At 28.1% G+C, this 19,424-nt stretch overlaps 1 protein-coding gene across 1 annotated transcript in view; it reads left to right on the top strand.

Annotated features, from left to right (window-relative positions):
- Positions 1–19,424, top strand: part of LOC123295226 (acetyl-coenzyme A synthetase) — a 32,432-nt gene continuing 13,008 nt past the window's right edge. Inside the window, exons 1-2 of the mRNA XM_044876486.1 lie at positions 1–519; positions 10,300–10,495. Coding sequence (XP_044732421.1) covers positions 206–519; positions 10,300–10,495 — 510 coding nt within the window. The 5' untranslated portion in view covers positions 1–205. The remainder of the gene's footprint in view (positions 520–10,299; positions 10,496–19,424) is intronic.

Here is a 19,424-nt window from a genome sequence, read left to right as displayed (position 1 = left end):
ATTGATGAAGGATGTATGTGCGCAAGCTCATAGTATTTTATATACAATAACAGCGCTGTGTAGTACAGAATATTTAGTTTGCATTTAACGTCTATAGATAGCAGTAACGCGGTTACTTGTAAGAAAAAATATATTTATTTGTTGTGTATTATTATTAATTGTCGTGTGGGTCAACAATTGGAATTTTTGAAATCAAATAAACAAAATGCCATCTGAACAAACTCCTGTTTATCAACCACATCCAAATGTTGCAAAACAATCACATATACCAACATTTGCACAATATAAAGATATGCATAAAAAATCATTAGAAAAACCTGCGGAATTTTGGGGTGACATTGCAAGACAATTCCATTGGGAAATACCACCAGATCATAACAAATTTTTCTCATATAATTTTGATATACGTAAAGGCCCAATATTTACAAAATGGATGGACGGTGCTACAACAAATATTTGTTATAATTTATTGGATCGAAATATTTTAAATGGACATGGTGATAAAATTGCATATTACTGGTTAGTACATTTTTTTTTATATTATTGTTCCATTGACAAACGTCATTTAACTAAACTATATAGTTTTCGCATATAATTCGGATTATTGATCCGTTGAATGTCATGACAACACACACCGTCCACTGCACTTATGAATTTCAATTCTGTAAAGTTCAATAGCTCGATTTAATACTATATTACGTAGGTATTACGTAGAAATATTTATTGTTTTTTAATTTACATTGAAAGAAACTACTAATCTTATAAATAATTTTTGAATGATTTAACATTAATTCCGTGTTTTATTTTAACAATGGTTTTTATTCGTATACCCTTTTTCTATGCAATTGCCTTTACACATCTGCATAATTTAAATGTAAAACATAAAAGTTTTAGTTCAAAAATGATATTTACATTTTGATATAATTTAAAAATGTTATTGTTCAATAATAAATGTGGGACACTGTTTAATTTGCACATTTTTTGAATGTTTTAAAATATTCGTATAGTTTACTTTTAAAAACACGAAGCGAAATAGTTCTGTTTTGCTAAAGATTGATTGAAAGTTTCTTTTTGATCATGAGATTTCGTTCTCTCTTTTAGGAAACTTTTTGGGTAGAGCTAGATTGGTTTATTTTTTATAGAAAACAAAAAAGTAGTAGATAGATGGGTTTCGTTAGCTATCGTTTTTATTAATTTTGAATTTATATTTATAAAGTATACGTTCAATGTTGTAAAATACATAATTTCAGTAAATTTTTACAATTTTGGTTATGGTAAATATTTTTATTTTATGAAGATTAAACGATAAAGTCAAAGTTTCTATTTTAAAATATTGAACCAAAAGAACTTCTTTTCTTAGAATTTAATTCTTAATCCATTCTTTCTTTATCCCTTTAGGTGGCTTATTAGGATTATTTTTTGTTGTTGAAAGTAAAAGCATTTGATTCAGTACGTTTCTTATTTTTAAACATCGTATATATGATTTTTTGATATATGGATAGCTCTTATAATATTACTAGCTGTAAACCACCCGCTTCGCTGGGAAACTTCAACTTAAAATACAAAGATTATCTTGTTATTTTCAACTTCTTCAGTGATCAAATTGCTTAGAAACGAAAAACTGTAAAAATTTCTGTACAATTCTCACCTCTTTCACAAGTTCAACTACAAGTCAATCTATAATTTAGATACACTGTCACTCTGAATGTTTCCAGATCAGATAATAAAAAAGTAATATCTTCTGTAGATTCATCTGACTGAACTGTAAACGTTAACAATATATAGTTTAAAGAAAAAAAGGTTTTTTTATCAATAAATTTTATAATTTAAAACTAAGTTTAAATAGTTTTTCGAAAAAGAATGTTTATTTTCATTGAATATCTAATGAAATTTCGAAGAAATGAAAATTGGAATTTTATAATTTATGGAATTTTAATGACCCATAAATATTTTTTGTATATAATATTCATCAAAACTGGGCAGTTCGGAATGTAATATCTTGAAACGTTTCTATGTATAAGATAATTCTTTGATTCTCAGAGTGTCAAAGCAGTTTTAATTTCAAACAGAAAAGTAATAATAAATATCTAATTATATTCAAGTTTTTTATTTTTCAAAAAACTATTTTTAAGCTTTTGTATATTAAAAATCTTTTTCTTACAAAAAAATAAAAATTCGTTATTTATAAACAGAGTTAAAATTAAAAAACAGAGAAATGCTCTTGTATTTTTTCCCCTAACGCTTATTTTTCCTAAATAGAAGTTGTTAAATTGTCCTATATATAGTATGGACTGGGAGACAAAATTTCAAACCATTTGTTCAGAGGCGTAGGCAGCTATTTTGCTACCTGACGCACAAATAGGCTCTCTATTTTTTTAAATTAAAAGTTGAAAGTTGTTCAAATAGGGATAAAGTGGTTTTCGTATGATTGATTGCTCGCAGGGGCGTAGGAGCCGTATGGGCAGGGTGGGCAGCTGCCCACCCAGGAATTTCCCTGGGTGGGCCATGTCCCTTTGTTGAAGAGATTAAAAATTTTATTGCTCTATTAAAATTTCGTGTAGGATAATTTTAAGGGCAAAACAATAGTTTTTCACTAACAATTCACCTTTCTGCCCACCCAGCAAAAAAAAAATTTCGAACCTGCCCACCCAGCAAAAATTTCGTTCCTACGCCCCTGATTGCTCGGAAATGGCACTTAATTTCAATAAATGCCTTTTGCACAAGCGTTTTTGATTTTAGCTACTTTTCAAATTATATTTATTGTAATTACAAATATTTTTGGGGTATGAATTTGATGACTTTGGAGGTCTTTGGTTTTTGGGGGCTTTGGACTGACTCAACTAGTCTTCAAGTCGGTACAGTAGTTTTTGAAAACGTTGGGGAAGTAAGACAAGAAGATTTTCGTGATTGGCAGAAAATAACGCTTTTACAAATTCTTTTAATGGTGCTTTGATAACGCGTCAGCCACCTTAACGGATTGCTATACTGTAGCAAATGGTTTGAAATTTTGTGTCAGTGTCTCCAAGTCTAGTAATTGTATAGTAGTTGTATATAGCAGCAACGAGCCACAGCGGTGCAAATTTTTTGCATTACAGTTGGTTATATTTTGTATATCTTGAACTTCAAATTTTTACTAGCAGTTTTGAAAATATCTTTCATTACTTTTAAAAGTTAACAATTCGCTTTTAATAACTAAATTAAAATACGAACGAATTTTCATCCTAAAAAACTCCTTTTTTTGGAACCTATTTGGGCCAGTATACCAGTAGTACACCAGTGCGCCAATAATTTCTTGAAAATAAATTGTAATAAAATTTTGCCCAGCTGTGTAATATATGACTATGACATTGATTTTAAATTAGAAATATAATGCTTGAGGGGGAAACAATTTAATGTTTTATTTACTTTATTTACATTTGTCTTTCACTAATAAGTATGTTGTATGTATATTCTAATTGTTTATTATTCTTTTTTATTTTTGGTACACTTTGTACATTGTACCTACATACATCAATGAATGAATGAATTCACTTTTGGAAATAGTATACTAGTACTAGTATACTAGTATAGTAATAGTATACTAGTGTTTACCTCCTTAGAATAATATAACCTGGTTTACCTCTCACTTTTTTTTAAATGAGATAAACTTCTAGTGGCATAAAGAGTTTGATGAGTAGAATTCAATTAAATAAGTTTACATTTTTAAGGTTAACAAAACATAAAAATGTCAGGCCTATTTTTCTCAGAAAAAGTTTTATTGCAAATATCTCCAAAACTATTTGAAAAAAAAATCAATAAATATATGAAAAATGTTAACGTTAGTGACGTAGATAGCAATAAACAGTTTGCCTTCTTACCTGCAAAAACAGCGACCAGCCCTTGAAATTTTTTTTAAGATTAAAAAACAAAAAAATTGATTAAAAAGATAGGAAGTTTAATTATCTACAAAAAAGATTATTATCATTTTTGGTCTAAATTGGAGATATAGCCTAAAATGGTTTTTCTTAAAATGAAGGGACTTTCCCCGCCTATTTTTGTAAGGATTTTGTGCTTTTACATTCAGTACGTAATACGGAACCTATCTAAATAAAAAAATAACTCCTGTAATTTAATGCAGAAAAAAATTCTCTGTAGTCTGAAGTAATATATATATAAAATACATATATACCTAAATATTTGTGATATTTGACTAATTATAATGGACTTATTGTGGAATATACCTACGAATGGGTTTATTTTGCATGACCTAATTAAAATTTCAATTTGTTGTATTTAATATAAAATAGAATGATTATGAGAATTTTTTTGTTTTGGTATCATGTTTTATGACGTAAATTAAAATTCATTTATATTAAATTAATATAATTATTATTTGGAATTTTTGTGGAATTTTTTTTTTTGGCATTAGACTTATTTAGTTTCTTAATAATGTCGAGTAATTGTTTATTTCCTTGTTGGCAATGCTAAGGGCAATAGTAAAATTACCGGAATTATATTCCAATATTAAAGAAAAAAAAACTTCGTCAAATTGATTTTGAATTAAATCGTTTCAAGAATACATGAAGCTGGATAGATACTGTAAAAAGCTTGTGAAACTACTTAATGAATTAGTTCTGGCTGGGAGTTACATAACACGCAAAATATCAAATGTTGTCTCAATTCTTACGTTTCTTTGTTAACGATAATTTTTTGAACACGTGCCCAATAAAACTGTGACGAAATCTATCAAAATTTCTCTGCTAATTGATTTAAGAAATGAATTTTTCTAAGGATGCAAAAACTTCCCTGAGAGTAAATTGCAATTATTTTTTTGAATAATGTTAGTTTTAGAATCAATGAATTTTAGTGGTAACTTACTATTAACAAGCGAAAACAAACAATTGACTGAGTTAATTGTTGAAATACCATGTATTGACAGTGTTGATTACGCAATCGTTTGTTTGTTTACGTCATATAAGTAAACACATAAAGATAGCCATACACACCTAACCGATATTCTCATATAATACATACTATATATAATTTGCGACTCGTTATCGCTCTTACGGGTAAACACTATACACACATAACCGATATTCTCATATAATACATACTATATATAATTTGCGACTCGTTATCGCTCTTACGGGTAAACACTGATGTTTACGAAAAAATGTTAAAACCGAAAGTTGTTTATTTTTTTATAAGGAACATTTTTTACATTTAAACTTTTGTTCTATCTCTAACCGCTTACAAGATGGGTCCTACGGACCCAAGAACCAATTGACCTATGTTAGGCTATGAAAATTTGAGCTTGATATCTTTTTTCGTTTTTGAGTTATCATGTTGACAGGCAGACGGGCAGACAACCGGAAATGGACTAATTAGGTGATTTTATGAACACCTATACCAAAATTTTGTTGGTAGCATCAATATTTTTAAGCGTTACAAACTTGGGAATAAACTTAATATACCTTGATATTTTTCATATATACATGGTATACAAATATAAAATTTTCGAGCTTCAAACATAAGTCAAGTTAAAAAGCCGCCATTCTTTATATTTTGAATTGATTATTTATTTTCCGCAATGTTAACCTAGCAGGTAAGGTTATTAATGTATAATGTAATCGATTGTTATTAAGCAATCACCTTCGTACAAATATCCTCAAATCGAATCGTTTACCTTTGATATATTTTATTTTGAGCATGTGCTATTACATGAAATGACATTTTCATGGACATAACAGCATGTGTGGGATATTAATAAAATTGATAATAAATTATATGAAATAAATATGCATCGTTAATAAAAACAAGAGATTAGAAGTATGCCACCTTCAAATTAAATTGATTTTAATATTTAAATGTCGAGGTACTTCTAATTTTGATTATGCAGAATTGTATAAAGCGAAATTTATTATTTTTAGAACTGCACTGGTAATTTGTACTTAGACATTTTTAAAAGTAGGATAAAACTAATTATTATGAATAGAACAAATTATTTTAAAAGAGACCGTTTTCTATTTTTAACCATAGAATAAGAGAACGCGATGGATCTGCTACCCTGTAAGTGTATAGATTAGACAAGGACACAGGAGAACTCACTGGCAGTCTTCATATCGCAAGTTTTGTGCCATAGCTTTCTCTAGTTTATTATTCTATGGTTTTAACACTTTTGTTTTATTATAACGGTTTAACATAAGCAAAACTCACTTTAACATTTCTGAAAACCATGTAAATTTTTCAAATATCATATCTCAAAAACTATATACGGAGCTGTGGGTTGGCTTCAACTGTTTCAAATTTAGTAATTTCCAAAATGATAGTAGCAACTAGTGTAAGCTCATAGTTTTTGAATTAAACTGAAAAAAGTCCGAAAATTTTGCAGTTTTTCCAGATTACGCAAGTAATACTTCTTTTTTTTTTGCTTTCAAAACGTATTTTCCCACTCCCCTAAGGAGTCTAAATAACATACTAAAAAATCAGCTAGTGAGCCTTAGGGAAAATTTTAGAAAAAAGCGAAAAAAAAGTTTTCTAGAAAATACATCGTGAAAACTGAAAATTTGAAGCACAAATTTTTTTGTTTGCAAAACGTAGTTTCACACTCCCATAAAGAAGTCCAAATAGCATGTCAAAAAAGGAGCTTTACGTCTCGTTTTTTGATTTTAATTTAGAATTTGACTGGCGTATTTCTACTTTTGTGACAAAAAAGCAGAAAGTAAACACTTTTGCCAAAATACTTGTAAGATTTTCAAAATTACTAAAAATGAATAATAATCTAGGTACAAGAAAAAACATTCTGAAATGAAACGTAAACATCCAAAAACGTCTTGTTAGTAGAATTTTATCAGCACTATTTTTGTGAATAAGTTAGTTTATCTGTTAGTTTGTATGTTTGAAAGTTTTTTTTGCTAAAATTTATTTGTTTTATTTTTGCTAATATCAATTTGAATTTACAAGGCAGTTATCAGCAACAGTATTGTCAGTTTATGATCTGACTAAGACATGATCTAATCATGTCATGAAGACCATAATCTAACAGACAGACATAATTCAAGTATATTGATCGTATGACATTTAATTGGAATCAATCAAATCTGCTGTTTTTAACGGCGCTGTGTTTATTTAGTATATTATAAACAATCCAGGTCCAAAAATCAATTTTGCCTTTATTTTTAAATTGAATGGAACAATGGAATAATATTTATATAAAATTTTGCATAAAAATGTTATGCTATTTATTTAACATAACAACACACCTGATGATAAGTCTAAAGGTCATCGTGATAAATGAACACACTCCTGGTTATTACTTTTACCTACACTGTTTATTTATATTATACTTCAGCAGGTGCTGGCCGGTGTTAAATACGAAAAATCTAACACTGACTTTTTTTACATTTAATGGAAGTGTTTTATCTAACGCGACTTAATAATTTTGTATTATAATCAATAAATTTTCGAATAAGGAAAATGTTTTGGTTCTTCATGAGTTATTTTTCAAATTTCATATTTTTTAACGACATTTTATTTTTCTTCGTATACATATTATCTAAAAATTGACCTCGAAAAAAATTCATAAAGTTGAAAAACTTGGTTCAAAGATATTCGCAAATGTTAACGTTTAAGAATATGATCTCTTTATCTTCATTAATTTTCTTTAGGTCATATACACATTGTTCGCAGAATGTTTTATTTGGTAAATGTGGCTTCGTAAAATACTGATTTTACTGAAGTACCTATCGTTTTAAAATGTATTCTCGAAAAAGTATGTACGGACACTCCGTTCTTCCGTTTGGAATAAGTCCAACGTAAAGCATTACCTTATGTTCCAAGTATGAATTTATTATTCAGTAAATGTAGGTACATAAACCTTGTAATATAACTTCTCACCGCTTCCACCAATATGTTCAAAAGAACTTTTACCATTCATTCTCTGCTATCAAATTCTCTTACTATCAATGAAAGACGAAATAGCTGTCGGCTTAAATTCGGTAATATCATGTGATGAGTGAAAATCGATTTCCTAATTGGTTTACAGACATATAAGTTTTAAAAATAGAATTATTTAAAAAAAATGTCTGTATTTCCCTCAACGCCTAGCCTAATAACAAACGGTGAGAATTATTTGTAATCAATAAAGATCATTAATAATTAAAATAAATTTTAATTGACAAATTTATAATAATGTTACGATTGACATCTTAATTCAAGTAGGATTAATAATTTATTAAATGGTATTGAAAAGTTAATTGATTTCTTACAATCAAAGTATATTTTAAGCATTAGTACCTATCATTATCATATAAATTTTTTATATATGAATCAATTATTTATAATTAAAATTATAATGTCTCTTTTTTAATTATCTAGATTTCTGATTTAAAAATAAATCTTAACATATATGATGTTCCAAAAATCTCAATATTAAAATATTTCTATAATAATAAGTTGTTTTTGGTGTAAAATCTTATCAAATAAGTTAAAATAAACAATTGAGTGAATTAATTATTAAAATACTCTGTATAGACAATGTCGAATATCAGATTTTTTTTGGAAAATCTTTTACTGATTAGAAGCTACCTACAAAATTTCAACTCTTTAATAGTTTTGGAGAAGTTTCAATTTTCTTTTCCAGTTTTGGAGACAATGACTCCAAAATTTTACACTAATAAGCTCCTTCACGGAAAACAATTATATTTATGGAAAAAATGTTTCAAACAAAAGTTGTTAATTTTTTCGCTTGAAAATTTTAGCTCGATATTTCTTATCTTGGTTAATATACGATATCTCTTCTTTCTCAGTTTTACTAAATAGGTTAATGTACTCATAATGCAAATTGTGTCTTATCGCAACATACAAAGTGGTGTAAGTTATTTATCCACCGTTCATATTTACATCAGTTTCCTTTACTAAGCTGAAATTTCAATTGCGTAATATATCTGACATAATGCGTTTTTGTGCGTATTGACGATATCGTATTTTATCTAATATTGACAATTAAAAGAAATTGCTGTTATTAATTTTTTTTATTGATAATTTCATATTTATGTTAAATATTTAATTTTCAAAGTACCTATATCATCACTGCTATTTATTTGTATTGTAATAAAATGTTATGAAAAATGTATGACAAAGTCTAAAGAAATTACATCATTGAATTTTCATTCATTTATAATAGGAATATTTTTTCAAAATCCGTTTTTCCTGAAAGATTTTCTGTTGCCTAGTTTGTGTTTTTCATAGGGAGTATTCATAAAATATGTCATAATTATCGAGATGAGAATTCTCGAGAAATTTGCCTTTAACCGAGACGGGAAAAAACTCAACGCCTCGAGAACTAGTGAAATCAATTCCGTGCGCTAAGTAACTAAAAAAATAACACGCATGTAATTCGTGACGAGTCCTAGTATCGCATCGCTGTCACTCCGCCGCACTCATGTCAACTCGAAACAGACAAAATCACATTCGAATAATAGAAATTTAATTTAAAAAAAATGTTAGTTATTTGAGTATACTGGGCAACGAACGCTTGCTCTTGAAAAAAATGTAAAAAACTGTAATGGCTATTAAGCCAACATCGACGGAGAATGAGAGAGTTTTTTCGTTATCGCGAAACAGTGTCAGTAAAATAAGAAATCGCCTATTAGATGATGCCTATTAGATGATTCTTATATTGCTGATATAAGTTTATTTTGCAAGAAATAAAAATTTTGAATTGAAATTTTGATTTCTTTTCGATAATTTTGCGGGTTACTGGATTTTGAAACAGTTAAGAACTGTCCTACTCTTTTCTTTTTATATAGACCAGCTGAGCATAGTTTGTTTAATTTATTTGTTTGTTGTTGAATTGTTAATTAATAAGTGCAATTTATAGTTTTAATAAATTTACCATTTGACTTAATTGATCTCCTCTATCAGTTTAATTTGTACTAAAGCAAAAATAGGAACATAACATGTTTTATTAAAAATTTATCGAGATATTCGAGAAACATCCTAGTGAGGAATTCTCGTGCTATAAAAAATGAAAAATAAAAAAGGTCACAAAACCAATATTATCTTAATTAATACCATACAGTACGCCAACAAGTCTTACAAGCCACATACTAGGACGTCACGTCCGTTTTAGAAATTTGAATTCCTCTCACTGAATTTGTACTTAAAATAATGGTTTAGTTCAAAAAAGCCAATAAAGTTACAGAAAAAAAATATTTGACCAAATTTAAATTTCATGAATATTCCTTATTGGCGACCCTTGATATACCAGTACTGGTAAAACTAGACATTAAATAAAATATTTTTCTTGCTTATTTTCAGGGAAGGAAATCATCCTGATGATTACAGTCGCATCACATATAAGAAATTACTGGAAGAAGTTTGTAAATTTGCGAATGTTTTACGTAGCAAAGGTGTGTCGAAAGGAGATCGAGTTGCAATTTATATGCCGATGATATTGGAATTGCCAATTGCAATGCTTGCATGTGCGCGTATTGGTGCAATTCATTCAATAGTCGTAAGTACTTGAACTAATTTTTTTAATTTAAATTTTTAAAATACTTAATTATTTAATAGTTATGATTTTAAATAAAATTACGTCATTGTTATACATAAAATATACTTTGCAAAATATTAGCATTAATAAGTAATAACATTTGAATAATTATAAGAAGCATTGCTATTTCTGAATACTTTCAATTTTTATCGCCACAAAATATATTTAAACTCGATTTCATTATTTTGTTTGAATTTAATTTTGAGTACACGTAATTTTAAATTAACTATTTTGATAGTAACTTTCTAAATAACTTAAATTTTTTTGTTAATAAAGAGCACTCTTTTTTTTATTATTTCCGAAAATTTTTGATCTGACTTTATGTAGAAAGTTGATCTAAGTCTATTTATTAGAAATATTTTCGGATTGATATAGTTAAATGTAAGGAAATACCAGATACGGGTTAACACAAAGAGTTTGAAATATAAGTGAGCTTACCATTTGCCCTTCAGCATATGGTAAAGATAAAAAATAAAGCTAATAAAATAATAGTTTTTATTGTTCTTACATTATAAAACTTACTGTAATCTTGAAAGATTTGTTAAGGTGTATTCACATTATCGATCATTTTAACGATTGGTTATAGTATGTAAAACCCGAACTCTTGGTTGCATGCAATTACCATGCTACATTAAAGAGATTAGATATACTCTCATATTATTGTGCTTCCGACTCAACTGTTGGAAAACTGGTGAGATCTGGAGTAAATTTACGTTCTGTCTGAATTTTTCTGTCCTGAGTCTGTCCTGAATTTTTTCCCTGATCTTAGTGCGTTAAAACTGGACCTACAACTTTAATTACTAAAATGATTGACTGGACTTTTTAGTGGCAAAGTACGATCAAATTGTCAAATTTATGTGGATGTTATACTTATCTATTTCTACCAAGGTAAATGGGTTCCTTAAAATACTTTTGTATGAAACGAATAAAAAATTTTTTAATTATTTTTGTAGACGTTATAGTCTAACAGTCGAAATAGGTGTTAAATGGAGGTTTTTACTGAAATATTCAGGATATATTATATTTATTGAAACCATTCTTAATAGTTCTATTGTTATTTTATTAAAAGTTAGGCGTAGCTCAATTTGTTGCGAAAAACGAGAATTGGACAGAATTATTCAATTAATCGCCACTTCATGTAATTTTTTCAACTTCTTAACGTTTTTAAATTTTTGAATCAATTCATGAAATATACTTAACACTTTGCGACACAGACAATCTTCAAAAATACGAACATGTCCTTTACTATACAAAATACGGTAACTCTAGACGTCTGGTAACGCTGGGCATTACGATATATGATTTATTTATGTCAACAATATTAGTAAGTAAAAATTGATTATAAAAAATTCAAAAACTTAGCATTTAAAAATAAATTATAATATTAAAGGAAATAGAATTATTATAATGAACTAATTAATGATAATAAATGTAGTTATTATTATTAATAATATAATTAATTTAAATAATATTACAACACATTTTTGATAATATGTTAAATATTATTGTGTAGTGTATAAAGTTTTAAACATTTTATTTACACGATTATAAAATTATTACACTTGTCAGTGAGTTGTTCAATGTTATCAAAACACGGAAATAATACTGTTTTTATTTTAGTAGGTACTTACTACAAAATGCAATGTTTATCCGGTTGCTCAAAAATTTAAGGAAATAAAAGCAGGGTACATTAAGGGTTGTAATGTTTTGATAAAATTTTCAACTTTGATGATATAATGTTGTTATATCCTGATTGATTTAGACGAAATACCGAAGACTGGGTAATAAAACCGAAATTCAACCTTCGATTTTCGAACTTATTTCGTCTACCGCCCATTTCGAGAGTCAATTATTTTTCAGCGCCCTTTTCTGTTAAATTTATCCTAAAGAAATTAGCCTTACTGCAACCTCCCCCTTCCTATGGGACTTTAGTCAGCTCTTGTGTTATTCTGATGTATAAGCTATATTGCTGTACAGATTTATTCAAATCCATTCGCTAGTTTTTGCGTGAAAGGGTAACAAACAAACAAACATCCTTACTTTCACATTTATAATATATAGGGATTACATAAAATATTACATAAATGATATAACTATAATTGTGTAAAACCTCGAAATATTGAGACACGGCAGGATTATACTGCAAATAAAAATGGAAAAACTTTTTTAACCTTAAGGTTAAAAGTTTTAAGGTTTAAAAGAATTCTTTTAAATGTACTTTAGCGACTTTACTATCAACGTTTCAAGGTTTGAATAATAATAAATTATTAATTTTTATAATCTTTTAATCATGTTTTACAAATTTATTTCCCATGCCTGAATAATTGTAAAGCATTAAAAAAAGTATCTAAGCTTATTTATATTTAAATGTAGGTAACTAATAGTTATTTAGTTAGATTAACTACAATTTTTTTATAAGCATGCTTAGAAGTTTTTAGGGTCCATAAAAATACAAATTTCTCATTCTATTTTTTAAAATATATAGTACTTCATGAATCTAATTAATAAAAAGCTGTTCTTGTGTTTGTCACTCAATTGGTCTATAGATACCATCAACTTTCCAGATGATCAAAATAAGAATAACCTTCGCAACTCGCTTTAAATCTGCAATAAAAAAAAATTATTCGCCCGATTATCGGATAACCAGATGACTAGACACTTCGTTAATTTATATTGTTACAAATTATTGTTTAATTGATTTTCTACAACTTTACTGAGTTTCAAAATTTCCAGTTTTTTAATAAGAATCCGTGTGGTGTCGTAACTCTCTACGTCAATAATCAATCATTGTACTATTTCTATTTTTTTAAATAGCTGGATAATGCTTTAAAAACTTGGCTTCAGCAACTGCTATAGCAGCTATACTGCCATTAACAAAAATTTCCTCTTTTTTACCTGAATTTAAAAATTAATAATTTTTTTATTCCTTTTTTTTGCTGTCACAATCTTCTTATTACCATCTGTTTTATTTACGATAAATTTTTTGCAAAAATTGTGTAAAAATTTTTACATAAATGAAAAAGTTTTTCCTTAATCTTGATACACATGTAAAATTTTAGAATTATTTCAAAACTCAAATGCCACTGTTAATGTTTTGTAAAATGACATTTCTCCAAATAAAAGAAATTTATATTATCAGCCATGTGCATCAATATTAAAAGTAATTTTTCCAGCATTGCATATGTATAAACTTTTTACAAAGGTCATGCAAGGTCTCAATATAGTTAAATGTAAATAGATAAATTAATGAACACGCAAATAAAATATAGTATTTAATGAATTTCTCATGACGGAGTAACTAACTTTTGAATGATGGTCAAGAAGAATTTGATTTGACAAACTCGCTATTAGAATTTTCAGTTATTCCAACGTCAGAAGGTTAATTTGCTATTATTAAATAAGTAACAATCAAAAATATCTTCCAAAAAAATCCAAAATTCCAGGAAGGAGTATCACTAAAATTCTAGATGGGGATCAACTCTATTAGATTTAGTGCCATGCGTAGTTTTTAAGGTTCCGTACCCAAAGAGGGTAACCAACGGGACTCTATTAGTAAGACTATGCGACCCGTCTCTTTGTCCGTCTGTCACCGGGATGTATCACATAAACAGCAATAGTCAGACAGCTTAAATTTTGATAGTGTCTATTATTAATGCCGCTATTACAACAAATAATAAAAAATTGCTCAAGTACGAGTATTTAATAAAAATAATTTTCAACCGTTCTGAAATGACTGTCAAATAGTTCTTGGCTTAAGTTCTTTTGGCCCTTGGCTTATTTTGAAATGTAAAGGGGAAAAATTAACTAGACTTATCCTGGCATCATGAAAATTTTCCTGACCTTCGATTTAACTCTAAAATTGATGTACCACGATTACTGTATTATTAAAACTTAAATCAACAAAAATTTGACAAATTCTTTCGCTTATTTGTCCTTTTTTTTTAAAACCTCATAAATCTACCTGAGATTCCTTGGCAAAAATTTTTTTAAATTTAATACGGCACTGTACTAAGCTAATTAAGAGCGGATACAGGGAGAAAAAAATGTCTACAATAAAAGCTTATTCAGTTAGAAAGTCAGTTGCTTTTACAATACATATATGTATATCTTTTACTTAATGGCGTGATTACTACCTACCTTATTGTTTGTATCTTATCATTTTTATCACAAAGGAATGTAATTGTATTATAAAATACTTGAACTGTATTATATTTAAAAAAGTATTTTAAACCAGTATGTAAATTAAATTACATATTAATTTGAAGTAATAAAATCAATATTCTATTTCCTACTTATAAAAAACACTTTAAACAGTCTCTGGGTGCAATATATTAGAAATTGCGTTGACGCAATTAATGATCATGGTAAATGACGTCATGAATGAATTATAATATTAATTTTCTTAAAATTTTTAACTTTCATATAACTCGTATAGTCTGATTATCGTAAAATTTCCTTTAACTTTTAAAGCGAAACAATTTTTTTTAGATAAGAAATGAAAAGGATTTAAATAAAAAAGGTGCAAAATAAATTTTATAAAAATTAAAAAAAAATGTCTTAACAAAATTTAAAAAAAAAAAATTAAATTACGACATTTTTTACACTTGTCACAGAAAATTTTTTTATTATCAAATATTGCATTCCTAAACAAAAATACTACTCATTTTATTCAGGAACAAAGAATGCACCAGAAAATAAGTCGTGTATGCCAGAAAGTTGACATATTATAAAAGGTTGCGATTTCGTCGTTAATTGCTCTGTCCCAACAATGTAACCCGAATTCTAATCAGGATATCACTAGATAGTCCATAACATTACAGGTGTTTTAATGTTTTAATGGGTATTTATTCATGTCCTGCGAACGCTTAATAAAATTGTTTTTTAGGAATGTTGATTTCCCTCTTGACGTCATTTTAAAAGTCTCTCCCAGATAATTTAGAAAACTTTGCTTAAAGATTTTAGAATGTCGGTTTTCTTGTGACGGTACCACCACAGCAGTAGTTATATCGTTTCTTTTTCACCACATTCGCTTCAGAAGTTATTTGTGATATCCACAGGATCCTTTTTTTATCTGCTCTTACGTTTCTTGTCACATTAAAATCATTTTCAACTATTCATAGCACAAGCAATAGAGAAATTACTTAACTCTGACTTCAAAAATTTCAGAATTTGTACAACTTTGAAAGTTATTTAGTAACTGTAAGTTGTGAGTTGCTAGAATTGCTGAGCTCAAAATCTGTACTTGTTGTGTACCATCACTTAAAAGTACCTTTATATGAAACCGGCTCAGTAGTCGAGCGGTCTAAGGCGTTAGTCTTTGACCGTTTGGCTACTGACTGGGAGATTGCGGGTTCGAGTGCAGGCAACGGCAGTGTGAACAATTATAATTAATGGGGGTGCAGAATTTATTACATTGTCGTCGCTTGGATAAGAACGAAGTAACCGAATTCACCCACATCAAAATTTTATAAGGCGTATATATCAGAGAAACGGATGTTAAACTTCATTATTATACCTTTATATGAAATATGAAGAAAGTCAATAATTACATAAGATTTACGTCAAATGCATTTTCAAAAATAGAAAAGCCAAGTGAAGATAAAATATGCTTGATAAAATATGAACTTATGATAAAATATGCAAGTACGCCCAAAATAAATAAGATTCATTATTGTAAATTCTACGAAAAAGCAATTAACTAAGTACAAAGTTTACTATGAACTTTAAATGAACTTAGATTACATTTTCAAGTAATTAATTAGGTTGGCAATATTATTACATATCTCTTTTAAGTTTCATTAAGTTCAGGAAATTCTTATATCTGACATAATGTCTACTTGAATTTAAAAAAAAAATTGTTATTTGTTTTTTTTTAATTAAAAAATTTTGTTAAAAAAATTAATAAATATTTATAAATTTTATGACAAAGTGATAAAATATTAATTACATTTTTATATATTTTCAATTTTCTATTTTATAAACAATTTGAGAAAAATATTTACTCAAATGTGTTATTTATAATAATAACAACATAGCAATTCAAAAATAGAAAAAAAAAAATTATATAAGACTTTAGATTTTAAAAATTAGAAGAAATTATTTTTTGTTATTTTTTCTAAACGGCACTATTTTTAAAGTACATGCGACTGTATTAACAAAATTTTATGCTTCGTTTTTTGTTTATAGTGCCAAATTACTATATATTGCGTATGTTTTTTCATTCGCCTCAAAGTTTTGTCCTAAATAATTTGATGAAATAAACAGTTGGTCCCCATTAAAATCTAGACTGGCTCACATCTTCCCAATAATGGACCCCGACTGTTAAAGTTGGGCCGCTATTTAAACTACTAGACTTCTTTATTTTGACATGTGCTTGAAACTTGATAAATTACACACATCTTATACCGACATCGAATTCGATCTTAGTTTTCAGGTTCAATTAAAATCTCACTCTGATTCATAGGTGGCATAGTGGCAAACATTAGATTAACTCTTTTAATTAGAAAGTTTTTGTTTATAAATACATAAAAATTTTTTGTTTGAAACATTTTTTTGTAAAGCTAATAGCTTTTTGTGTGTTTGTTCATTCAATTTGAACAAAAATGGTTTTTATAGAAAAACAAACCACTTTTATTGGATTTATTGGAAATTTTTTTCGAGGACTGTCTAGATTTCGCAGATACAATTATAAGAAATAACAATTTAGATACGAAAAAACAATTTTGGGAGGAACTTTTCATTTCGTTTTTGCCCAAACTGTACGATTTGCGGAAAAATATTGCTTACTCTTTTAGTCAATAACAACTTTCTAATTTAAAGTGTTCATCTATCGATTATCAGTTATGGAGTAGAGTGAGCTTTTCATTGATTTTGAAAATCTAGGTCAAATTTAATGTCTGCGTAAGATGTGCGGCTACACCCCTTACCTTTTTTTGCTTGAAGCATTTTATCGATAAAAGTTATTTTTCCAGTTTCAAGCATATGCCAACTTAAAAAAGACACCCTTTATATACAAGACGAAGGAAACTCTGCGCATAACCTCACATGCGCCCGCCTGTAGAATAATGTTTCCTTATCACTTCAATTGGGTTATTCCTATATGTTGAAGTATGTATTATTCCTATTCATTCCCACGTGATAGGAGTTTTTCCAATGCTAACATACGAAAAATAACCATTTTTTCTTTTTCTATAGTTTATTTATAAACCTTGAGTAGGTATACATGTAAACTTGCAATTACACTATTGAGCATTATCTCCTAAGCTATACATTCAACCGGAAAATTTATTTTTTTGAAGAAAGTTCTTTTACAAGCATATGGCCTCTGTATCAGTTGGTTAAGGCGTAATAAATTGCGTCCGCGGTATGCTTAGGGCAGCGGGTTCGATCCCCGCCGTCGCAACAAAATTAATTAACCAACACATATATGGTATCACAATGGGCTCTATAGCCTAAGTGTGTGCTTCGTGGCCAGCCAATGTAACCTAACCTAACATGTTAATATCTAGAAAATTTCGTCACCCGTAACGTATTGAAAATTATAAATTCATTATGATAGTACTATTATGGAAATTTTTATCATAATTTATTTTATTATGACAAGCAAATATAATAATTTTTATAAAAAAAAAATTATAAACAAAATGATCATCATTCGCTATTTTAACTTTTGAAGAACACGTGAAGGTTAAACAAAAATGTAAATCAATCGTATGATAGATAATTCATTTTCAATTATGCGCTTATCAAATTGGAATCCCGTTTAAGAGATCCCGTTCAAAGGTTGTGTATGATGTGATTATTCTAAATAATAATAATAATAATTAAATGTCTATTTATTATTATTTTTTATCAGTATGTTTAACAAGTTTTTATCATTTTCACCAAAATTTTTTTTATTACTTTATTAATGAATAATATAATATCACATTGTTAATATATGATACATTTTTTGGGGTCGCGCTAATCTTACGTATAAGTGCGTTGTATATTCATTGTTTCTGCAAATTGATTACAATGCCAGACCGATCTATCACGTGTTTAGTGGGATTTATTATCGAACCATGATTTTTATACAATATCAATTAATTAGTGTTAGTTTTGTATCTCGAGTTTAATGAGCAAAGTTTTACATTTAATATGTTAACAATGGACCAGTGATTTTGGATTATAACTTAAAATTATGGGGTACTAAGGGACTTGACTTGCCTGGCAGGTCCGGCTTAAGAAAATTTGGACCCGAGGCTGAATACATACTAGCGCTTCTCTAATAATAAAAAATGATGTCTCTAGGCAATCAGGTGTAATATTTTCGCTACTATTTATGAAAATTACAGCAAAAATGTACCAACATAAGATAAGAGGTTATTACTTTGGATTTTTCCATTGATTGGCCAATATAAAAACCAAATTTTGGCCTGATTTTGCAGCCTTCTAAATTTTGACGACCTAGCGAGTCGCTTAGTTCGCCTTTAAGGTTCCTGCACCTGAGTGTCCATTTCATACTTCAATACCTATTTAGGCTTGGTGAAACAGATATGAAATTTACAGTCATTTCTTGAAAGTACAGCGACTATCAATAGGTCGAACTAAATACGTAATTATTCAGACACTTAATCGTAGGATGAACAATGGATCTTATTACAGGCTAACTATTAATCGAATTTATTACGTTTATTTGATAAAGAACAATTTGTTAAAGAATGATTTTCGATCAGCCATTCACAAAATCTGCGAGTTATGCTTTTTCTACAATTGTCATTAGAGGCCATATTCCCACAAAGACTAAAATTTGCAGTGGTTCAGTGACCAGTGGCCAATCGCTAATATTACCAAATTCGAGGTAAAACTTAATGACGGTGCTGTACCTATGCTTCAATGAAAAAATATT

This window comes from Chrysoperla carnea, chromosome 3 (genome assembly GCF_905475395.1).
Source record: "Chrysoperla carnea chromosome 3, inChrCarn1.1, whole genome shotgun sequence".
In the NCBI taxonomy this organism is placed as follows: domain Eukaryota; kingdom Metazoa; phylum Arthropoda; class Insecta; order Neuroptera; family Chrysopidae; genus Chrysoperla; species Chrysoperla carnea.
The sequence above is the reverse complement of the archived record's forward strand: the minus strand, read 5'-3'. Positions and strand labels throughout refer to the sequence as shown.